This window comes from Indicator indicator, chromosome 16 (assembly GCF_027791375.1).
Source record: "Indicator indicator isolate 239-I01 chromosome 16, UM_Iind_1.1, whole genome shotgun sequence".
Classification (NCBI taxonomy): Eukaryota; Metazoa; Chordata; class Aves; order Piciformes; family Indicatoridae; genus Indicator; species Indicator indicator.
This window is the reverse complement of record NC_072025.1, coordinates 20181455-20205947: the sequence shown is the minus strand read 5'-3', so window position 1 is coordinate 20205947 and position 24493 is coordinate 20181455. Positions and strand designations below refer to the sequence as shown.

The 24493-nt window shown below is 45.1% G+C and overlaps 1 protein-coding gene across 2 annotated transcripts in view; it reads right to left on the bottom strand.

Annotated features, from left to right (window-relative positions):
* Window positions 1-242: 242 nt before the first annotated feature.
* Window positions 243-24493, bottom strand: part of SV2B (synaptic vesicle glycoprotein 2B) — a 28714-nt gene continuing 4463 nt past the window's right edge. Inside the window, exons 2-12 of one of the 2 annotated variants that reach the window (XM_054387906.1) lie at window positions 16677-16857; window positions 15927-16078; window positions 13926-14059; window positions 13076-13165; window positions 10441-10551; window positions 9221-9309; window positions 8277-8441; window positions 5431-5564; window positions 4236-4436; window positions 1329-1488; window positions 243-426 (exon numbers count right to left, since the gene is read on the bottom strand). In XM_054387906.1, coding sequence (XP_054243881.1) covers window positions 243-426; window positions 1329-1488; window positions 4236-4436; window positions 5431-5564; window positions 8277-8441; window positions 9221-9309; window positions 10441-10551; window positions 13076-13165; window positions 13926-14059; window positions 15927-16078; window positions 16677-16857 — 1601 coding nt within the window. The remainder of the gene's footprint in view (window positions 427-1328; window positions 1489-4235; window positions 4437-5430; window positions 5565-8276; window positions 8442-9220; window positions 9310-10440; window positions 10552-13075; window positions 13166-13925; window positions 14060-15926; window positions 16079-16676; window positions 16858-24493) is intronic. The other variant, XM_054387907.1, reaches the window with a different exon arrangement.

Genomic DNA, 24493 nt, shown 5'->3' with positions numbered 1-24493 from the left:
GTAGGCAAGGTTAAACCCAAGCTCTGCAAGGGGTGTGTGGTAGCTGCATGCACCTGTTGTGGCTGTAAAAGGATCAGAAACTAGGGGTTGAAGCTTTATCACTTTGGGCTCTTCTTTCCCTCTGCCCTCTTTCCTTGAGGAATTGACAGAGCAGTGTAGAAATGGACATTCCAATTTCTCCAAAAATGGCTCTTATTTGTTCTTCTGTGTCTGCACCCCCTGATGCCCCTGGCCTCAGCTGCTCACATCAGGACTTGGTCTCGAGTCTCTGGCAGGCGCAAAGCGAGCAGACCACCTCCAACCAGAGCAGAGGAAGCCAGAAGGATGGGAACCACCTTGGTTATTCCTACGAAGGAGGCAAAGATTGAGTTCCCCAGGATGGCTCCAAACTTGCAAAGCCCATTGAGGATGCCAAAGGCTGTTGCCCTGTGGGGAAGAAAAGCAGAAAGCAATGGTTAGGAGGAAGGTTCTCAGAATAACTGCAGAAGATCTGGATGGGTGATTTTGTGAACGCTTTTATCTTGCTCAGGCTATGCTTCTAGCGAGTAAAGCCAGACAGAATAAATCAACAGAGAAATAGACATCAAAGTTTTGCATGTCTGTGTGAACAAGGAGAATGTCTTCATGTTCTCATTTCTCCTTTTTCTCTCAGCTTCCCACTATGACAGCCTTTTTCCTCCCCAAAGATAGTGGGACACAACCAGTTTGACAACTGGTCAAAGCCCTTCCAAGTTGGAGGGCTGGAGTGGGTTTCCAGTAAAGAAACAACCTGGGCTCTGCTGTGAATTCTGCCTCACCTAGCAACTAAAAGCATATTGCCTCCAAAGTACAGACCTTCTCTTTTCCTTCTGGCTTCTCCCTACAGCCTGGAAAAAAAAAAAAAAGGAAAAAAAAAAAAAAAAAAAGGCTTATAGTGATGCCAGAGGAAAAGATTCTCCAAAAGTTTCCTATGCTGCCTCATCTCCTCAAGCATTCTGTGCACGTGGTTGTCTCCAGGTTGTGGAGGGGAAACTGTCATGGTGATGAGCTGTGTCAAGAGGATGAGGCACACAGTCAGAAAGGCTGGATCTCCACGTACATCCATTGAAAAGGCAAGAGTTCATATTTCATCTGCTTGGAATTTCCATACCCCCATATGACTGCCTGTGTCCACAGAACTCTGCTTGCAAATGTCTGTGCTGATCCACTGTCACCACAGGGCTGGTGAACACACAAATAACACACCTCCTCCCTCTGCATGCATCTAGAGTGAGCACTGACTTTTCCCATCAGGATCTGGGAGGTCTAAGTCAGAGGGTGGAGATGAAAAGGAGACATATTCTGAGCACCTTTTGTCAGTGGGGTAGAGTTCCACGGTGATCACGTCCAGGGCGTTCCAGGCGGCGATGCTGGCCCCGCAGAAGAGGCACTGCCAGCCGATCATTGCCGACTCGCTGTTGCCAAAGAAGAGGAAGAAGCAACACACTGCTGAGATCAACATGGAGCCACCTGTGGGAGGAAACCAAGAGAAGGCTGTTGGCACTGGTTTCCCCTGTCCACAGTTGAGCAAACACAGCTGTTGATAAAGCTGGCTCTGAAGAGACAACGTTTCACCCCCAAACAAATTGAATCGGCAAGAATCCGACAAAAAAAACCACCTCGATGCTGCCTATCTGCCATCCCCTGATGCTGGAAACCAGCCTGAAAACGTCCTTAATGACCTTGCTGATAGTCCTGCTCTACGGACACTCCTGCTTTTCCAGGCAGGTTTCCAACATCTCAGACTTCCAGATGGACTCAGGAAGAGCAGAGGCAAGTAAACAGGAAAGTCAATGAGGAGGAAGAATCATCGTGAAGGTTTTCCAGCTTGAGTTTTGGGTGAAGGGCTGATGCATTCCATATTATATTGAAATTACTGCAGACATTTATAGTCTCAATTAGGATAATTTACTGCCAATTGTATGGAGCACTTGAGGTCTCTTTTAATTATAAGAACATCATTAGATTTCATGGCACATTTGCACAGGAGCCATAATTTTCTGAACACCATCAAGGGAGAAAGTGAGAACGTTTATGCTCAGTTAGGCACAGTGCATATTCAGAAATACTAATGGCTACATCACTGCCTTCTATCCCACTGGGAAGTTTCACCTGAAAAACAGCTTTTTGCAGAATCAGAGTATTTTTCCCTGCAAAATTCTGTTGTTGCTGAAATATCTCAATTCACCACCAGGAATCCCAATTTTTTTTTTTTTTTTTTTTTAAATCTGGAGTTTTTTTAATCACTTTGACACCAGTTGAAATAATGTGCATTCTGAAATGGAAGTAAAATGCTTCCTTTTGGGCATTATGGTGCATTTTATAATCGTAGAACGGTTTGGGTTGGAAGGGACCTCCAAATGTCATCTAGTCCAACCCCCCTACAGTGAACAAGGACATCCTCAACTAGATCTTGTCGTCCAGAACCCTATCGAGCCTCACCTTGAATATCTCCAGGGATGGGGCACCAAACACCTCCCTGGGCAACTTGCTCCAGTGTTCTACTACCCTCATGGTGCAGAACTTGTTCCTAACATCCAGTCTAAATCTCTTTTTCTCTAATTTCAAACCATTGCCCCTTGTCCTATCACTGCAGGCCTTTGGAAACAGTCCCTCTCCATCCTTCTTGTAGGCCCTCTTTGAATACTAGAAGGTCATTGTTAGGTCTCCTTCTCTTCTCCAGACTGAACAACCCCAGCTCCCTCAGCCTGTCCTTGCAGCAGAGGTGTCCCAGCCACCACTCTGCCACTGCTGTGCTCTGCCTATGAAAAGCTGCCATGCAGGATTCCATATCCATTTCTCTTCCATGCTACCTGGCCAAACTACATCCCCACTATGCAGTGTGGGTATTCCCTCTGCTGAGGAGGCACAGGGCAGCATTAGGGTCACTGTGTGTGCATCAAAAAAAGATTTGACATTTGGCACAGCAAAAGGTTTAGCAGAACATGATAAAACTGAACCAAAGTCCCAGCAAGGCATGTAGCAGGAAAAAAAAAGGCGAAAAATTTTTCAGTTTTCATGTTAAGCTGACTGGAAATATGTTCAACAGAGTGGCTTGAGTGGGATGCCAGAAGGCTGCTTCCATTGAAAATTCCATAGTGAAACATTTTCAATGTGTTGTGCTAATTTTTTTTGTCCTATACTTTTCATCCTCCAGAAGAAATAAGGATTTATGATTCCAGTTGTCTCCTTAGTTCTAAATGAAAATGCTGCAATGCTGGCATGTTTTCAGGGTGGACAGTCTGATTCTCATTCAGCTTGCTTTAATTTAGTTCACACAGACCCTCTGGTTTGTTTGGGTCTTTTCCAAAATAGCTACATGAATGTTTACTCCTGCTCCACCCCCCCACACCCCCCCTCCTCTGAGCATACATTTCTGACACACTGGTGGTGTCATCTTTCTTACCTTAACCTGCCTGGTGGTGAGGCTAAGCTATCTAAACTTCCTCCTGTTCTCAGAAGAGAGAGGTAGGTGAGCTCAAGTGAGTGATTCAACCCTGAACCACAACCCTGACTTAATTAAACTCACTTGAAACATGCTTCCCACAGAACCTGGAGAGCAAGGTCTGAACCCTATGGGAAGTGACATCAGAAATTCACAAAATAAACATAAAGCTGATAATTTATGATAACTTATTCCCATAATACTAATGGGTGGTACCTTGCTTGGCTGTGACATGGTCAGTTATTCTACCATATGCTCTCTGAAGCTGTCTGTAAAATCATTTGAAAGCCAGAAAACCAAAAAAGAGAGAACTCCTGGGCTGCCAAAGTAGCTGCATCAAATAATCTTTGTGAGTATTAATTGCTACAAGCAGAGTGTTTGTTTGTACAGAGTGCCACAGACAGTAACATCATCTCAGCAGCACCAAGAAGCCCTGCTTCAGCTCTGCCCCTGCTGTGCTGAGCACTGGATGAACACAGAGGCTTTGGCACAAAAATCAGAATTAAAAAGGAGGGTGTCACAGGTGCACAGAAAAGCAGGGTGGGGAGGCAGGGAGCAGGTAACTTGCCCACTGCTGCAAAGTAGATAATTTGCCTCACCCTGGAGTCTTTTTACCCTTCTGCTCCATTTGGCATGAGAATGACTCACCCCCACCTGAGCCAGCTCTGCTTGCATTGGTGTGTGCAGATGCAGAGAGACCTTCAGACTGACCTTGGCCTTTTGCAGAGTCATGACCCATGACCCACACCATGCACCCAGCAGCCCCACTCACCAATCATCTTTATTCTCCCTATCTTGTCCATGAGTAATGCTGAGATGATGTTGCCTGGCAGCACAGACAGGCTGCCCAGGAAGCTGACCAGGTAGATCAGGAAATCATTGTCCTCCTCAAAGTCCAAGTGACAGCCTTCTTTCTCCTTCATAAACGTGCTGTTGATGAGCCTGCAGTTGATGAATTTGTGTTCGTAGAGATCTGCAAGGGAAAGAAGCACAGAGTGGTAGAAGTTGGAAGGGACGGCAAGAGATCATCCAGTCTGACCCCCTGCCAAATCAGGCAAACCTAGATCAGGTTGCACAGGAGCTCAATGTCCATGCTTTGTGTTTTGAAATTCTCCAGAAGGAGACTCCGCCACCCCTCTGGGCAGCCTCTTCCAGTGCTCCACCACCCTCAAAGAGTTTTTTCCTTAAGTTCATGTGAAACCTCCTGTGTTCTGGTTTGCACCCATTGTCCCTTGTCCTGTCACTGGGCACCACAGAAAAGAACCCAGCCCCAGCCTCTTGACCTCCCCCTTTTAGGTATTTATATGCAGCAAAGCCTTGATCCTGCTCAGCTGATCATTTTTTCAGCAATAGGAGTTAGGAGCCAAACCAAACAGAAGGTCTGAGAGGTGTTCCTCACCTAATGGAAACAGCCAGGGTGCATTTAATTTATTGCCAAACTCCAGCTGCAAGCTTCTATTTGTGAAGTCACAGGACCCCAATATCCCCATGCCACAAGGGCAGGCAGTGCAGGCCTTTGCTTTGATGGCATTGTGGTTTGTTCTCTATTGGAACAGAAGGCAAAAGGGTTTTTTTCCAGGATAAATGAGTGTCTGTTTTACTGCTTATGGTTGATCACCAATCACAGTTTGGTTAAAATGATATTTTAAGCCAAATTTGTTAAGTCAAGCCCTTAATCTGCTGGGCATTCTGCCATGATTTTAGCCTGCCATAGTCTGAGCACAGACTTTTGCATTTCCCATGCAGCAACTGATGGCATCAGAAGCTATGTGATTAAAAAACACTGATGGAGCAAACTGAAGCCTCCTTCCAAATGCATCATCCTCTTCCCCCCCCACCCCCCAACATCACTCTCATTACCCAGCACACAAACAAACATACAGCTTTCTATACTTTGTTTTTCCTCCCATAATCTGACCAAATAATTCCTGACTAGAGAGGTGAGACTGTAGCAGGAATCCCATTACCAGTGTTATAGAAGACAGTGGAGATGATGGTGCAGTTTTCAAAGAAGGTCTCGCTGGATGTCACATCCTCAAAGTAGCATTCCTCAAACAACGAATCCTCAAATCTCACTTCTTTGAATTTCATGCCAATGAATCTGTGGGGCAAGAAACACAACTTCACTCTGCTTGGAGGCATTTTCTACACTACAGAGCAGTGAACGGGTGTTTCAAGAGACCTCAGAGCACTAATGACAGTCTCTAAGGTCATTCACAGAGAAGGTGGTACTTGAATGCATAGCTGTCCTGCCAACTCCATGCCTACTTAGTTTAGCAGAGAAAGAAGGGTTTGAAGAAGCTTTTTCAAATTGTTATTTCCAAGAGATGGACCTTGTAGGCTTTCTGGCAGTCTTTTATTTTTTTTTTTTTCCTCCAAACAGCCACATCTAAGAAAATGTGCTTCTGAGGCTGAGTGGACAGAAATCCTCTCACATTCAGTGCTAGTCCATTTGAAGATGCCATAATTTCACTCAGTGCATTGCATTTCCTTTGTGAGCTGACCTTGCTGCCTTCCTTATTCTGCCCCTTTCTCCAGCATAAATAAACCCAGGCTTTATCAGGAGCCCACTGAGCCATTTGGTGAAAGGTTTCTGACAGCTGTTTAAACTCCAAGTGAATTTTTAAGTGAAAATGCAGCTGGGTTTCTAGAGAGAGTGGGGAGATTATCTGAGCTCTGCTTGTAACCATCTCTGTTTGAGGACTATTGCTTATCGTGGAATGAAAACAGATTACACTAAAAATAATCAACCATGTCTCAGGTGATTGATTTCTTTTCTGATGGGAAGCTTGACATGTCTGACCTGCCTGCCTGCAGGGTGGCACAATATTGATTTACCCGTGAAGTTTTGCAGGGACACTGAGAAGATGCATTAGTTAATGCACAGGCATGTTTGGGAGATGTAAGGAGTGATTAAGAACGAGCATTATTGCTCTAGTTAAGCAGGCCATGACTGTCACCAAACAAAAAGCCTTCTGATATACACCCAGGAACTTAATTGAATTGAGCACTTACAACAGTCTAGCATGATGGCTGTTTACACCACTAAATGAGCACTGCAGGGTTTCTTAACTGAAGCTACTAACAGATATTATTGATGCATAAACACCAGGAAAAGACTATTCAAGTCTTTTGTTCCACCTAGGAGGTCTCGTAGGTTACAGTAAAACTTAAGCTGTTCTGCATTTCCTCAGCATTAGCCTGTGATGTATTTAGTCCCCAAGGCTGTTAGAAGTCATTTCCCTGCTGTTTGCTTTCTTAACATCCATCTTTAAAAGAGTCATAGAGCAATGGACTTGTGTTCAGTGGACTTTTAACTCACAGCCAAGGGCTGGAGGGGAAACACAGCTACAAATCCTAGCTTGAGACATGCTTTGGGCATTGCTGGCATGTGGCTTGATCAGGTTTTGAATTGGAGAGGCCAGAGGCAGCAGAGTAGTGATGGACCCCAAAATATTTTTGAGCATCCTCAAGTCTCAATGAAGTCAATGAAAACTGAGCATCTCCTCTGGGTGTAACATAAGAGTCTTCAACCCTTAAATTTGACAACATACACTTATCATGAGGCTTTGGCTGCTCAACAGCTAGGGGAATAGGAAATATAGGGCTGGGTTTGCACCATCAAACAGTTTCTTGCTTCAGAGAAGGTCTCTGGAAGGACACAGGGACATGTGCTAGGATCTCCCCCCAGTGTCTATCAGATAGACACCAAGGAAATGAAGACAAATAGTTCCTGAGGGGAGAGGAAAAACCTGGCTGGGCAATGAGGTATGGTTTCAGCTGTGAAAATCAAAACAGTGTTTTGTGTACCACAACATCCTGTGGGATCTCCTCACATTGTGTAAGGCAGCTGGAGCAGCACCCTGCCTGGTCTGCCTGGGGAAATGGGATTCTCATGAATTTACATAGGGGTATTTTTTCACCCATTTTACTGAGGTTTAGAAAAACAATAATGGCCTGTTCCAAACCAACCTGGAATGGGTTGCCCAGGGAAATGAATGAGGCCCCATCCCTGGAAGTGTTTAAGGCCAGGCTGGATGAGGCTCTGGCCAGCCTGATCTAGTTGTAGGTGTCCCTGCCCATGGCAGGGGGGTTGGAACTGGATGATACTTGTGGTCCCTTCCAACCCTGACTGATTCTATGATTCTGCATTGCTGTGGATCACAGAGTGGTTGGGGTCCAGGCTGGATGCAGAAGAAAAAAGACCAGGCTCAGCTCAAATAGGAGAAGAAAGGAAAGCAGCGATGTTCTGCTAGAGTAACTCCACTGATTTCAAAGCATAAGAAGGGTGCCACACTCCTTCTGTGGTGAGATGTTGGTCAGTGTGGGAGAAGCACACCAGCACAAATAACACAGCTCACACTAATGGGCTGCAGGATGGAGACTGGGCTAAGGCAGAGTGAGGGGAAAAGAACTTTTTGAGTTGGAAATGCAGCAGCAGACCGGTTTCATGGTAAGTGAAGGTCTCTTCTGCCCAAAACCAGTAGATGTCAGTGTGAGCTAAGGAAATATTCACCTCTGCACCCAGCCAGGTGGCTGCCCACCGCCCTGCTCCCGACAAGGAGGGGCTGTTGGAAGCAGGACATCTCCTCCTGGGCAGTATGGAGATGACAGTGGCTGAAGGAGTGCGTGGAAAAACAGGGTAAGGAAGATACTTGATCTGTGGAAAAATGCCTTTGGGGTTTCAGAGACACTGACAGAGCATCCAAAATGGCAACACAGATTTTCAACTGATGGAAGTATTAAGGAAGAAAAAAAAAAGGGAAAAAAGCTTTCTGGAATCTATTTCAGTTCCCATGTTCTGTCCACTCACTTGTCATTTCTGTATTCCCCATTTCTATGGATCTGGTTTTCCAGGGTGAAATTAAAGGTGAAGTGTGACACTTCTTCCTCATCGAAGATCTTCACTCGGGATTCATACGCCTCGTCTTGGAAATAGCGAATCATGTCAGGGAACCAGACAATAAGGCCATAGTAGCTGCAACAGGACAGGAGAAATACATCAGGGGTGCAAGATCCTGGCACTGCAAACAGCACAGTTCTTTCCCAATGAACTACTACATGACTTGCAAATGTGTTCCATTCCTGATGCAAACACATTTCTGATACAAATTCTTGCTCAGCTCAGACACAGGACTGAGCTATCTCCCTGCTTGAAACACACATCTGCTGTCAGAGGCATGTTGAGGCAATTTTCTTCACTCAAAGCAGCACTATTAAAGTTTTAGTGACGTTCAATCCTTGGCTGGAAAACACAGCAATGTGCTGTCCTTTCTGCCCAAGAGACCAGCAGAGCAGCAAGAAATATGGAAACTCACCCAGGAAGTTTCTCTAACTCTGCAAGTGGGAGGTTTAGGAGAGACAAAAGTTACCTATAGTCTAGATTTAGGCTCACCTGAATTGTTTTTATATAGACTAAGGAACAGTTGAGAACCAGATAGGGTTGTGGGGGTGTTTTTATGTGTGTGGACAAGGTACAAAGTAAGGTCTAGAGATGAGAAAGTTGATTTACTACTGCCTCGCTGCCAAGTTTTCATGTCCTGATTTGTCTGAAGCACCTTGCACCCTCTTATCATATTAATTAATATAAGCAATCATATTAATCAACAGTTTGTAGGAAAGCAAGGCTTAGCACACAAAGACCTGTTAAGGTAAGACCAGGATTAATTTTGTATTTGTTTATCCAAATGTACAAATAACTATTCAAACTCTATGAGTGCTCTCTAATTTCTTGGAAAAGTCAAAGGAATACCATACCTTAAGGCCATTGTAAACCAAACCACAGCCAGCATCAGTGTGTTCATCCTGTACTGGGCTGTTAAACAATAGAGCACGTTGTCCCAGACCTACAAACCCACAAGAAGGAATTAGCTGCAAGGACAGCCCAGCAGACACTTGACAGATTCATTTCTGAGTGCATCATAAATCTAATGTCAGTGGAAATGGCTCAATGGGGAAGGTCAGATGTGTGGCTTATATTCAGTGTTTGTTCATTATTATATTTATTGAGATAAATGGCTTGCAAAGAGATCACTTATTCAGCTGTGTGCCAGGGTGCTTGATCTGAATCCTCTGTAAAGAGTTGGAGGGCATGAACTAGGGCTGGGATGATGCAGTATCTCTCCCAGATTATATCATTAAATGTGGATATGAGCCTGTTTTCAGGCCTTCTGACAAGTTTGTCTTTTCAAATACGTGTATGGTCTTAGGAGTGCCTTCAAATTGAGCTCCAAAGTTCAGTGAAGAGGAAAAAAACCCAAACACAGCAGGCACTTTGGGAGGGATAAAGCAAACTGAAGTAGGGATGCAGCCAAGCGGAGCTGGAGGCAGGTCAATATCTGCTCTTGACTTCTTGCAGAAAATCTTGCTAGGAACACAATGGAGTTTAACCCCTCATGCTCTTGCCACATGTATACAGTAAATAGTACAGCATCTGCATTGTTATTAATTAAGACAGACTCCTCATCAATATTATCCTCTTAGATTAGAAGATCTATTCTCTCAGACTACATCTATTCTTCTAAATTAGAAGACCTAGCAAGATTTTCCAGGAAGTTCTGCACTGGTATAGGTAAGCAGCATAACCTGTGAAAAGGTTAAATTAGCTGAAGAGACTTTATGATGTTGTTAGCAGAAACAAGGAACAACCTTCTGAACCCACTGCATGTGGTAAATTCACTTAGGCTTGTGGGAGAGGAAATCAATATCTCTCTGCTCAGAAGAGAGTCAGGCACGTAAGGCTGTGACTGGAAGCTCTGCACAGCTGGACCTGCTGTGATCCTCCCAGGGGTGTTTTAGGACATGGCTGGCAGCATGCAGATGCAGACATCTGCATAGAAAGTGCAATCAGATGACAACCCTTTGCAAACACCAGCAGGGCAAGAGTCAGACTCTCAAGACACAATGACCTGAAGCAACAAAAGCACTGGAGCTCAAAGCTCCTACAACCCCTGTGGGGTGTTTTCCTTTCTCTTTACCTGTTTGAGAGTAGTCGTGATTCTGACCAGCCAGCGTTGGTACCAGGTCCCTGTGGAGCTCTGGATTTCAATAAATTCATCTACTTGCTTTGGAGTTTTGATATAGGAAACCTGAGAAAGAAAGAAAAAAAATTATTGGGGGTTGGAAATAAAAGCAAAAGAAAAAAAAACCTTGGACTGAAGTTTCTAGATTTGGTCTAGGGTGAATTTTAAATTCCACTGTCTTCTGGGCAGTGTTTCTAGCTGATAGCCCTTGCTATTTTTTTCCTTGAATTTTATCACTAACACCTGAGCTGAGTTAATTACAGCCAGAGATTTTAATAAAGAAAGAAGTCTTCTTTTCATCCATGTCTCCATCCTTTCTCTCTCTCTCTCTCTCTCCTTGCATGAAATACTTTAAATGCATCACATCCACTTCAACCTTTCCTTGATTGGCTAATGTGCCTGTGTACTACCTTATTGCTCTGTCCCTTGGATTCCCACTAGAAATTAGGATGAGGTGGCTACAGTAAAAATTATCTCCCAGATCAGCCACCTCAAATTGTGCCCTCAGGATCTCTTCCTTCAGAAATAAGTGGCAGGATATTTCTCACTCAGCACCTCTTAAGCAGCGCCAATACGAGGAATGAATGTGTAGATGGGAATCTTTGCATCTGAAAATGCATCCTGTCATCAAGTGAGCTCTCAGCACACGAGCAGTTTGCTTCACCACAACAGTCTCAATTTTCAGCACTCAACACCTGAGCTGGCCTGCTCAAGGAACCTGAAAAATGGATCTCAGAAAACACTTGCTCAGTACCTTTAAATAAAGGACATGTTCAAGGAACCCAGAGCTGTTTGTAAATAGGAGAAGGAGGTGAAATTTTACAGTAAATTTAGAGTAAATTTCTGAGTGTGAACGAGTGCCTTGGCTCAGCTGTGGAGCCTCCCCGTTCCTCTTGCTGGCACCACTTAAATGTCAGATCTGGGAACTGCACCAGTACCAGCTGACTCACCACAAACAGGCAACTTTCGGCCTATCAGAAAAAAAACTTGTTCTGACAGTTTGTGCTCCAGCAGCAGCACTCAGCATCTGCCCCTGCCAAGGGATGTCAGTAAACCCTGATTCAGCCAGCACAGCCTACCTCGAGCTGCGGGGCTGAGATCTCCTCATGCCATAGCAGTCGTGAGGCTGCTGGATGGAGTCATCACACACACACAATCACAGAACCTCAAGGATTGGAAAGGACCTCGAAAGATCATCAAGTCCAACCCCCCCTGCCAGAGGAGGACCATCTAGAGCAGGTCACATAGGAACACAGCCAGGTGGGTTTGGCATGTCTCCAGAGAAGGAGACTACGCCAGCTCCCTGGGCAGCCTGTTCCAATGCTTGGCCACTCTTTCAGTAAAGAAATCTTTCCTAATAATCCAATGTAAACCTCTCCTGGTACAATTTGAGGCCATTTCCTCTCATCCTGTCACTAGTGACTTGAGAGAAAGAGACTGACCCTCACTTCTCTACAACCTCCTTTCAGGGAGCTGTTGAAAGCAATGAGGTCTCCCCTCAGCCTCCTCTTCTCCAGGCTAAACAAGCCCAGTCCCCTCAGCTGCTCCTCATAATACATGTTCTCCAGACCCTTCACCAGCTTCCTTGCTCTTCTCTGGGCACATATATACCTGAGTTTCAGTCCTCTTTTCCTCCCACCACACATCAGGACTGCCCAGGACTGGAGATTTAAAGAGACATTTTTTCTCGCCTTTGCTGTCAAAGCTCACATTAATTGAGTGTTTGGCAAACTAAAAATAACACAGGCTCAGTAAGTTCCTACCTCAACCTGAACACACAATTGTCATGCACAGAAACTTTAATTTTCTTGAAGGATGACTCCTGAGGGACGCTGCTTGGTAACAACCTTTGTGAACATGTAGCCTTGCTCTCCTTGTCAAGAAAGACATTTTGCACACAACCATGTCTCCCTTTCTCCATCCACATGCCCTCTCAGCTTTGAAAGCATAAATAAAGAGCTATTCCCTGGCTGGCTCATCAGTAGTTTGTAAGTGAGTTATAGCCATTTGCAATTAACCCCAGCATCCACCTTTTACCTGATTTTACTCTTAAGGGAGTCTATGGTGTGGCCTTTTTCACAACAAGCTGCAGACCAATGAGTAATAGCCACTCATCCCACTTTCCCTTGGAGAGATTAAAGACTGGGTATGAGGCAGGTGGAGTTTGAGAAGCTCATTAGAAGGTACTTGAAGTTTAATCAGAGTTTGATTTGAAGCCAGACTGGAGAAAGGAGTGACTCACATTTCCCACTTGTCTAATACCTCTCTTCTTTGGTTGTAGTCTTCCAGAGCAGCCCAAGTAAGCTCATGTATAATTGAAAAATCACTGGTCTGTGCTCTGTAGAGTAACACCAGGAATGAGGAGTACTCGCTGCAATTCGAGTCCTTGAAAACACAGGCTGACATCTAACTTCAAATGCACAAAACCTGAGTCCTTTCACTGAGTGTTGGAGGAGGTTATGCTGAAAATATCCCAAGGAGGAATAAACTAGAGCTGTGCTGCACCAAGGAAAGTGTGTGTGTCCAGCACCAAGGAAAGTGTGTGTGTCCAGCTTTTCTTTTCACATGCTGGTGGCTTTGTTAAACTCACCGTAAACACCTTCTCTGGCTCCCCCTTGGCCCGCATGTTGGTGTCATGAACTTGCTTGAGGATCATCCAGGCTTCATCATGTTTACCTATCTGAAAACACCCAAAATAAAAAAAAAATAAAAAAAGGAGGAAAATAAATGCTGGAGTCTCTAGCTCTGTAATTTATTGAAGCATAGAGAGAACCCAGTTCTAGAGGATCATGATAGTGGAGATTCGTGCATACAGTAGTGGCTGCACCAAATGCAAAGAGCTGAAAGCTCACAGGGTGCAGCATCTCCTTTGTCTCTGGTGGAAGGAGTTACCCTGAAACTGAGTCAGGAGCAAAGCTTTAAAACCAGATAGAAGATGGGAGATGGATGAGGACACCTGGGCTCTAATCCCACCTCCAATGACTTGCAGGGTAAACATGAGCTAAGTATTGTCACATTTCACACCTGTGAAATAGGAATAAAGAATATTTGCTCAAGATTTCTGAGGTTTATTTATTTTACTCAGTAAAATGGACTCTGCCCTGTGTCTTCCACCAGGATTCAGTAGTTACATGCGCAAAGCCTGTGGGATGTTTTCAAAATGGCTTTGTTGGACTTCCAGTTGGAATTCCCAGCTCTCACCACTCTCTTTCTATGGCACATTTGGCAGTGAAACACTAACCATCACTGACTGACCCCACAGTCTGTAGTCTTTGGGGTTTAAGCCATCTGTGGTGTTAGTGCAGACATGTAGGAGTGGTTTTGCTTCTGAGCTTGTGCTATGTGTGTTTGATGGAACAAAGACAGACAGATGGTGACACATGAGGGACCAGCTAGCCTCTGCTAACATCAGACTGCAAGGTTCAGGTGAATCAGCTTACCTCCAGCAAAAACCGCGGGCTTTCAGGCATGAACTTCAGTGCCACCAGGGAGGCGATACAGGGCAGAGCACAGACGAGAACAAAGACTCTCCAGCTGTGGAAGTGGTACTTGGTTCCCATACTGAACCCCCAGCCTGGAAACAGCAAGAGCCATACAATAAAACACTGACCAAGCATCCTGAGTTTTTTCCTCTCCTAAAGTGGCTCTGAACCTTACAGCTCTGTAAGGACTCTGGGGACAAGTTGAAAGCTTGCTGTTCTTAGTACTGACAGCTCTTTGAGGCTCCAGAGCATGCTCAGGAGGTTACAGCAAGTGAGATCATGTTCATTACAGAAAATGGAACACATTTGCTCAGGCTCTGCCTTTTAAAAAAACCTCCTTTTATCTCTGAGGTTAGAAATAGCTTACTGATAAGCATAGCTCCATGCAGCTGTAGGCGAGTAAGGTTAGGGAAGGGTAGAAGAATCAGGGCCCTAATTTATTGCTGCTGAGTGATGTTGCAAAACATTTACAAAGGCTAAGTCTTCTCTGATCAGAAAGGCACATTGGAGGTGGCTCCTTTCCATCTCCTACAGGAGACAACATATTTCACATTGTATGGAAGTGAGCTAGGAAAGAAAGTTGGGTTTTTTTCCACAACTACAAAACCTGAGCTGGGATTCAAACTTAGAAGAATCAAGATCTTAATCCTGCACTTGAGATTCCCCCTTTTCCTGTTTTTTTTTTTTTTTCTGGTATTCTACTGCTGAAAACTAGAAAGCAGCAGCATCTTTCTTACATTGCCCTATGTACCTTTCCTAGGCTCAAATCCCAGAAGGAATTTTTAACTTACTGATTTATTTATTTCCTAACAATATTTTTATTCACAGAATGAGGAAATCATCAAGCAATGTTTTTGTTTTTAATTTTTTACAGAGCTTTCATCTGAGTCAGTTTCAGAAAGTTCCAAAATCGTAGGTGGAACGTGGGAAATCAAAAAGGGAAGCTGTAGAAGTACAACAGCAAAAAGTCATTCTAAAATATAAATGTAATGTAAACACTTAAGGGCTTTTTAAAGCAAGTGTAGTTGCAGATAATAGAATTGTTTCAACCTAACCCCACAGTACAGGCAGTTTGCCTGTTTGTCCCAACAGTCTCTGTCTTACCAATCAAAAACATGAATTTCTCTTTATACTGAGTGGACTTTACACATGGTAAAAATGGGTGAATAGTTAGGTGAATGCTAGTGCTTTTCTTCATGGTCACTGTGGCCTGTCCTCATTTCTTCCAGCAGGATTTTGCAAGCAGCTGCTGCCACTGAATACCGAGGGAATTAATCTTTCCCAGTAGGTATTTGCTTCTGATGCTTCTCTGGGATGTGTAGATGAGTTGCAGGGAATGCTGTGTAACATGCAGAGCTTTGCTCACCAGAACATGAGTATGTTTCAGAATACACCCATCTACTTTTTCTCCCCCACTTCCAGCCCTGGGCAGGGAACCCATTCCACTCCTGAACCTATTCAGATGAAGTCAGGTGCGGCTCCAGCCCACCACATGCTGGGGAAATCTGTCACCAGATACACAGCCCCAAGAGTGTGGACACTTAGCTAAGGAAAAGAGCATGTGCTGTCCTCACCGCTGTCATTCCTAGCACCCAGCAATTCCCTTATTACTTGTTTTAAATAACTGGATCCATTTTTGCAATGCAATCTCAGCCCAGTTCTCCCTGAATGCACTGACATTTCGAATCAGAGCTCAGGCTCTGGCAGCATCACTCAAGGGTTGTATTTTGAAGCATTTTCTGCAAAGCAGCCCTCATCAGCCCTATTTGCAGCCTCAGTACCAATCAATCATGCAGTCAATTTATCAGCCCTTTTGGGTGCACTTTAGGTATCTGTTATTTTCAGTACTGTTTATTCTGGGATATGCAAGGACTGACTAATGCCACCCGTGGGGGTGAGGGGTAGGATAGTGATAGAGGAATGGGGTGGTGTTGGAAGTGAAGAGCACAAACCAGTTACCATAATGTGGGATGATGCTCCAAGCCATTGCTGAAGCAAAAATGCCACCCATCATCCAGAACATGCAGAGCCAGCTCAAGTGTTCTCCTCTCTTCTCACGAGACAGAAATTCAGAGAAATAGGCAAACACAATGGGGAGGGATCCCCCAATACTGAGGAGAAAAAAAAAAAAACACATAGGAAGAGTAAGAGGAGTCTTCATTGTCTCTGTAGCTAGAATTGCACATATAAAGAGGGAAGGTCACACTCACAGAAGTGTGGCACAGAAGTGAGACTGGTAGGAAAAATGCAAATCTGTCTTTGGCTGTACTGGCCTCAGACATCAAAGATAAAAAATATCTTTCTCATGCTCTGAAAGCTGAATTTCCTGTAGTTCATAGAAAGCCAGTAATGCCCTGCTCTTCACCTAGACATCTTTGTGGTGACTTTCTGATCACTCCTCTCAAGGAGGGAAAACACAGACAAGTGGTGGGAACTGCTGAGGGTCTTACTGGAAGCCCTGAAAGTCAGGCAGGCATTTGTGGGTCTCACTCCCCTTTCTGCACAATTTGGGATGTACCAGGAGAATGTCAGTGCCCAAACTTTCCTCCCACTACGACTTCAATGGTCAGGAGATGCAATGCAACCACACAGGCTAAACACCAGTGCCATCCCAGCTTGGTACCAAAAATAAAACTTCTGAGCAGCCTTCCTTCTCCCACCCCATACCCCTAAACTTCAGAACATGAGATGGAGTCACCAGTTACCCACCCGAGGCCTGAGATAAGGCGGCAGAAGAGGAAGAATCCATATCCCTGGACAAAGGAGGAGAGGAGGGCAAAGGCAGCATTGATTGCAAGTGATATGATGAGGCATTTCTTTCTTCCCAGCTTATCAGCGAGGCCACCCAGTAGGACAGCTCCCACCATCATTCCTAAGTAGACTATCAAGCCTAGAAGGGAGAAAGGAGACAGTAAGTTTGGTAAGTGAGTGGAAATAACATGCAGGGCAGAAGCAGATCTTAAAGCACTCATGTGGCAGCTGACGTTGACTTGGAATGCTGTGCAATGAACTAGAGATACTTCCATCCTCCCCAGACCAGCTGTGTCAGGTGCCAGAAACTCTATCTGCTGGTGGAACCTGATTTTTCCATGTTGTGCCCATAGGCTTGCATCATTCCCTGCAGGGCAGACATACCCTCATTTGACCAGCCCCACATCTTTTCTTTCCCAGCCTCGCTGCTCACATATGCCCTGCACGTAAGCAATGGCCAGACATAAGCAGCTTAGGACGCACGTGTCCCAGCTGTGTGCTACCAATGCTACAACAGAAGTCTGATGTCTTAACTCCACTGACCCCCCCCCCCCCCCGAGCAAAGTGGGACTGAGGATGTGTAGGGAGGAGGTTGTGCCTGTTTGCTGTTTGTGCTCAGAAAGCTGTGAGACAGAGAGGCTGCTAAAGCATGGCCAAATCTCTTTGCAGGTTAGTATCCTCCCCATGCTTCCTTTGCACTCATCTCTCCCTTTCTGCTTTCCTTAGCTTTATCTGAAGGGATCAGTCTGTTCCTAAGACTTGCCTTGTGTGGCACAGCTACTTCCTTTGGTACTGAGCCAAGATCTGGCATCTAACCAAAGGACAACTTACAGAAAAGAGCACAGCCTTGATCTGAGTATTTCAGGAGAAGGGAGAACCTACTGCCTGTCTTGACAGCTTGCTGTATAGAGTTACCATTCTGATTCTTAAGAATCCTCTTGTTGACTTGGCTTCATTTTTTCCCTCTACTATGAGGTTCTCAAAAGGTAGTTTCAGGGACTGCATTTAGTGCCAGGTTGAATTAGAGAGAATGGTTTTCTTCTTCAAACAAGCTCCTGGTACCCAGCTCACTATATGCTTGCAACTTTGGCCTAGAAAAAGACTGCAGTTGTCCTTGGCTCTTCTCCTGACACTGCCACCAGAAGGGCCACTTGTTATGTTGCCTTTTGCTTTATACAGGCACAAGAATAAATAGCACTAACTAATAGTGCTCAAAGGTCCATGAATAAGGAATATTTTATTTATTTATTTAATCTGCTTTCCAAATGTAGAGACCTCAGTGAGCAATAATCCCAGAAAGAACCACAAGTTGTGGTCTTTTTGCTGGCAGGACCTCTTCTGTCAAACACACCACAAGGTGCTGATGAATACTTTTTTACAGTTCATTAATGTTTAAACATGACAATAAGTCTGGTGGCTGAAGGCTGTTCTGTGCCATCCCACAAAGCTAGCTGAGGACTGATGCAGAGAGTTACTTGGCAGCCTTCCTTTTGATTGCAAATGCCTCACTGGTTTTGAAATGCATTACTAAATTAAAAGCTATGCAGCAGAGATCCATGGCAGCACTTGAAGGATGCTTGTCTCACATTGACCAGAAATGGAAAATTTCAGACTTCTGCAGTCTCTCCTGTCCCATAGCAGGCTATTGGGGTCACCTCTCTGTGAACAGTTCTGCTTTCTTTTCTTTCAACAAAATGTCTAACAGGCAATAAGGATTTTGTGTGTCAAAAGCAAAAAAACCTGCTCTTGGTACATAACCTCCTTTGTTCCAGACCTGTGGCACAGGATTTTGCCAGCTCAGTTGTGCCTCCATCATAGACACGTGGCTCTGTGCAATCAATACCCACACTCTTTTGCCCTGCCATCCTGACCCAAGGTGTCCTGCTGGTTAGGTGATCTGAAGGCGTGTAAAGGTTTCAGATACTGATCTGCAGCAGTCAGAGAAGTACACGTCTGAGAACCTGGGATCACTTTCTCTATCGACTTTGGCCTCCTGCTTGTTTGCTGAAGTTCAAATTGCCAGGGAGAGCTGAGAACAAAACTGTTTCAGTCCAAAATCTTTCTGAAGGGAGACTCTTAATGCAATGCTGTAGGACTTAATGCTTTCACCCTGGCTCCTGAGCCTCACTTAATGGAACAGCTCTGATCGCAGCCAGCAGACGGAAGAGATGCTGCACCCTGTGTCTACTCACTGGTGCCTGGCAGCCACCCATCTAACAGTGAGTCCTGCCAGCACCCTGACAGTGGCTCACAGCACAGCTCAGCCCACACCAGACCCTGATGGGGAAGAACAAATTATCTGCCAAGTTTTTGGGTTTTTTTTTTTCATTTTTTCCAGAGAAAATCCCTGGATGTCAGATGTTCCTCCAAATCCTCTTAGCAACAGAAAATGTCCTGGGTCAGGAGGAGGTGGAGGTGGTTGTCACAGTCTCCTATCTGGTGACTTACTGCAGCTGAGTACCTTGGCTTGTGGTAAAGCATCCAGCTCCCTGGCCAGGGGAAGAGTGGGCTTAGTATAGGTTATGGCAGTGTTTGGAACCAGGCATCAAGAAGTGCGATGGAACTCTTGTTATGAGCAAACCCCTGCAGATTCTGACCGAGGAGCCCAAACCTCTGGGGGAAGGGAAGATTACATCTCTGCAACACAGCATCCAGCAGTCAGTGAGCAACATTAAACAGTGGTACTGTTAATGTCATGAACTTAGAGGATGTGGCTTCAACTGGTTATCATGTGTGATAAACCAACAGATGCATTGTCCTCCAGAAAGCTAAAACAACAAATGTCTGTTGTAAAGGAAACCTCAGGAATGGGCAGAGACTTTCTGTTTGGCCAAATTCTGAAGGGAAGCACCCTGGTGGCAGAAATAAAATGAGTAAAACGCTTGATTATGATGGAGAGGTCTCTTTTGGGAAGACTGCAGATTCTGGCCAATATCATTAAAACATTTGGGGCAGCTGCTATAAAACACTCCATCAGCTGATGGATCTTGGGACCCAAGGTGCGGAACAACCTTAGGCTTTGCAGATTGCCATGTCCTGGATTAACAATAAAGTGGCAGTGACCCAGGCAGGAGTGAAATAGTCACTTGTACATGAGAAGAGGCAGTCTTCCTGAGAACAGAGTGATGGTTGTTACCTCTGAAAGACATCCAGCTCATATCAAAGAAACTCAGATTTTGAGAGTTAAACCAAGAAAAACAATTGCTAAATGGTATTTCTTTGCTGTGTTACTTTTGTCCACCAAATGCTCTGTGGAAGAACTTTACAATACAGTCTGCACCAGAATCTTGACTTAAGACCTGGACTTCAAAACACAGAGACATAGGAGAACTCAGCTTCCCAACTGACACCTGCAGCAGTTAGGTGAAATGTTAAGGGCAGCTCTGAATAAGCCATTATCTGCAGACTCTTCCAGGAGTGATGGAGCAGAAGGAATGCCTGTGGGAAAGTCTACAACAGCTTCCCATAAAATTGGTGGGAAACCAAAGAGCAGAAATTCTAAAAATAAATTTCAGGTTATGACTCATCCATTGCTGAAGTTGTAAGGAAAATATGTGACCACTGATTGCGCTTCTTCCCTCTAGAGAAGAGGTAATGTATGCAGTATTTTCACACTGATGACTTTATTAGCCTTTACTGGAGTTTTGTGTTCCATGTTAGAGAGGAATTGTGGACTTAAAAGCTGAAGTTCTGGGAATAAGGAAAGGCATCTACACTACACTGCAATGTGTGTGCTCAGCTGTACTTTTACCTTTTCAATATCATTACAAGTAGAGTCAAAGTGTTCAGGAAAAAAATAAATCAATCCAAGGATCCAAGACTTGCCTAAATCTCCATCATCAGCATGAATTTCTTTCTTTGATGGTTCACAGTCTCACAGTATATCAGAGGTTGGAAGGGACCTCAGGAGATCATCACCTCCAACCCCCCTGCCAGAGCAGCATCACTTAGGGTAGTCTGCACAGGAATGCATCCAGGTGGGGTTTGAAAGTCTCCAGAGAAGGAGACTCCACAACCCCCCTGGGCAGCCTGTTCCAGGGCTCTGTTACCCTCCTCATGTTGAGGTGAAACCTTCTATGTTCAAGTCTGAACCCATTGTTCCTTGCCTTAATGGGATTAAAGTTCTTAAAAATGAGGCACATCTGGAACTAATCTCTTTTGAGTCACAACAAGAACTTGTGGAATAAATGGAAAATCTGAGCATAAACCCCCCCCAGCTCAAAGGGAATAATCAGTCCCAGAGTCCTGGGGGCTGTTGGGAAGAGGTGCAGGCTGCTTGGGTCCAGGTGCAGGGTTGTCCCACCTCTGCTAATTGTTCTGCATGGAGCCAGAAGCCAGAGCTCCTACCTGCCTTCAAAGCCCAGGCCACTACCAGCTTTATGGTAAAAAAATAGAATATAAAAGTCTTTTGAAGAGGGAAAGCATTTGCACAACAGAAAAGGATTAGGACTTTATATAGCTTTCAATTCAAACTGTAATAAAACCAAAATCCAAACACTCTTGCCAGTGTAGCATCTGTTATGTGTGGATGCACTTCATGGACATAATCAACGTTTTGTGAGTCAGGTCTGGACCGTTTGGGAGATGGATGAGGCAAGGCAGAGGATCTGATTGTGCAGAAATGATTCAAAGAGAGGAATAAACCAGTGGGAGTCCTGACTGTCTTGTGTTCTAGTAACGGCTGCTGTGTCCCAGCACAGGAGATGGGCTCAGCAGAGCAGGAGCTGAGGGCTGAGTGGTCATTTTTCTCTTTCTTCCCGAAATTTCTAATCTGCTTTTCCTTGTAGACATATTGCTGCTTTCCCCACTCATCTCCTTGACCTTGTAAATGGCAGCCAGATAAAGGGCAGCCTCATCGCACTTGCCTTGTTGAGTGAGCACAAGCAGAGAGCCTTCACCTGCAGCTGATGGCTGTGCCACTGTGGGATGGATAGCCCATGTGAAAGGCAGCTTTCCCTTTTCAGAGATCGGGGGGTGGCTACTGGGGCAGATCTGGCTGCTGAGACAGAGGGATCCTGCACATTAAAGCCAAAGGTGGATGTGTGAATCGGGGAGCGCTGTGGCGCAGCTCTGGCAAGGCAGCACACACCAAACCCTCCAGCAAGAGCTGCCAGCGTGGTGTGGGTGGCTGTTTACACTCAGCAGGCTTCACAGGCCCCCCACAGGATTTGTCCATCACTACAATATTCATGGGACCATCTGGTTCTCCCCACCCAACCCCTCTGCTAAAGCAAAGTTTTCAGCAGAGGAAGCCAAACAAATCCACTGCTGTTAAATGAAAACCTGCTCGTGCTGGGTCTCGTCAGATGAAATCCTTCCAGTGTTTATAAATGGGGATGCAGCCATCTCCAAGGTGGGTGCAAAAGGAGTGGGATGTTCCCAAATCACAAAATCACCTTTTTGGTTCCTCCCCCTCCCCCCCCCCCCCTGCCCCCAACATAGAATCATAGAATCAGCCAGGGTTGGAAAGGACCACAAGGATCATCTAACATGTCCCTACCACTCAGGGTGCTAATACTCCTTGGGCTGTAGGAGGCTTTCTGCCCAAGAGCAAATTTGCAGCCAGGAGTTCATGCTTGGTTTTGGGGATGTGGACATGAGCAGGTCTCATCAGAGTTTTACTGGCTGACCTGTTGGGGGTCCCCAGCTGTGGAGGTGCAAAACAGGCAGCCACCAGCCACACCAAAGCAAAGGAGCCATGGCTGGGCTTGTTTGTGACTATCCAGGAAGAAAAAAAGCCACTGAGCTCTGCAGAAGGGATTAGGATTTACTGTCATATCAGGTGAATTCAGGTCAATGAGAAGCTGAGGCCAGATTTTCTCTCAGCTGATAATAAAACATCCTCTTCACACTACTAAAAGCAGGGATATTGTTACACATCCTGTTCAACCTGACTCACACAGCCAAGCTTGAATTGCTACAGAACTGCATAATTATTAATAGGATCTTCTTTTCCTTTTCTTTTCTTTTTTTTTTATCTAACATTGTGAAGCTAAGAGTCTATAAGTTTATATTCCCCTTAAAATATGATTAAATCATAAAACAGAAAAGGGAGCTGTGTGCCTAAAAAAAACCTTCATGATATTTTACTCTCAGCATTGGTGAGGCTCTTTTCCAGTGATGGGCAAAGGCTTTAAAAATGTTCTTGTCTCAGTTTACTGAGCTGTGGAATGGTGATGACACCGCTGCAGCTCTGGGGATCTGGGGAGTCTGATATCTGGGGGGGGGTTATACACTGGATGTGGAAAAGTTTAAACTATTACTACAGCACCACCTTTTGGGTGTGTTCTTATTGCTCTGTGCTTTGCTTGCAAATAGCATATTTAGTTCTCTGAGAGGTGATCACAGAGGTTGGAAGGGACCTCAAGAGATCATCAGGTCCAACCCCCCTGCCAGAGCAGCATCACTTAGAGGAGTCTGCACAGGAATGCATCCAGGTGGGGCTTGAAAGTCTCCAGAGAAGGAGACTCCACAACCCCCCTGGGCAGCCTGTTCCAGGGCTCTGTCACCATCACTGGAAAGAAGTTTCTTCTCATGTTGAGCTGAAATCTTCTCTGTTCAAATTTGAACCCATTGTTCCTTGGCTTATCACTGTGAACCACCCAAAAGAGCCTGGCCCCCTCCTCCTGACACCCACCCCTCAGCTATTGATAGACATTGATCAGATCCCCTCTCAGTCTTCCCCTCTCCAGACTAAACAGCCCCAGGGCTCTCAGTCTCTCTTCACAGGGGAGATGCTCAAGTCCCCTAAGCATCCTCATGGCTCTCCCTTGGATTCTCTCCAGCAGGTCTCTGTCTCTCATGAACTGGGGAGCCCCAAACTGGACACAGGATTGCAGGTGTGGTCTCACCAGGCAGAGTAGAGAGGTAGAAGAACTTCCCTAGACACCTTTCTTGATGCATCCCAGGATCCCATTGGCTCTCTTGGCCACAAGAGCACATTGTTGTCCCATGCAGAACTTGCTGTCCACCAGCACTCCAAGGTCTTGCTCTGTGGAGCTGCTTTCCAGCAGCCAAAACAAGAGAGACCAGGAGGGAAAATTGGGAAATAAGTCAGGTAAGTAATCCAAGTCTCACAGAAATAGGAAGGGACAAATATGAGAGTCAAAGTAGAAGCTCCCTAAAGATGATTTAGTGGAGTTCAGATTCTGCTGGAAGGGCATTTTGCATTAAGTGCATTCTGTATTGTATATTTTTCCACCCTCAGAAAGCAAGCATGGAAAAAACACCAAGCAAATTATGGCCTAAATTGTGCAAAATTTACAAATAAACAGATGCCCACAGTGTCTCATAAAATGTGTGAAGTGAATCTGACACATCTAGAAAGCCTTTACATTTTGTTCTGAAAATAAGCATCTCACCACCAGGTGTGAATTAACAGCTATTTTAGGCCTAAATATCCCTTGTGGGGACAAAAATTCTCTTACAGTGAGGGTGGTGAGACACTGGAATAGGTTGCCCAGGGAGGTTGTGGATGCCCCCTCCCTGGAGGTGCTGAAGGCCAGGTTGAATGAGGACTTGAGCAACCTGGGCTGGTGGAAGGTGTCTCTGCCCATGGCAGAGGGGTTAGAACTGAATGATTTTTAAGGTCCTTTCCAACCAACACCATGCTATGAACCTATATAAATGTGTATCTTCAAGTGCTTTTAATGTGACATGGGTAGGCTGCAGAGCTGGGTGCAGGCAAACCTCATGAAGTTTAATAAGGACAAGTGCAAGGTCCTACATCTGGGGAGAAATAACAACAGGCACCAGGACAGGTTAGAGGCTGCCCT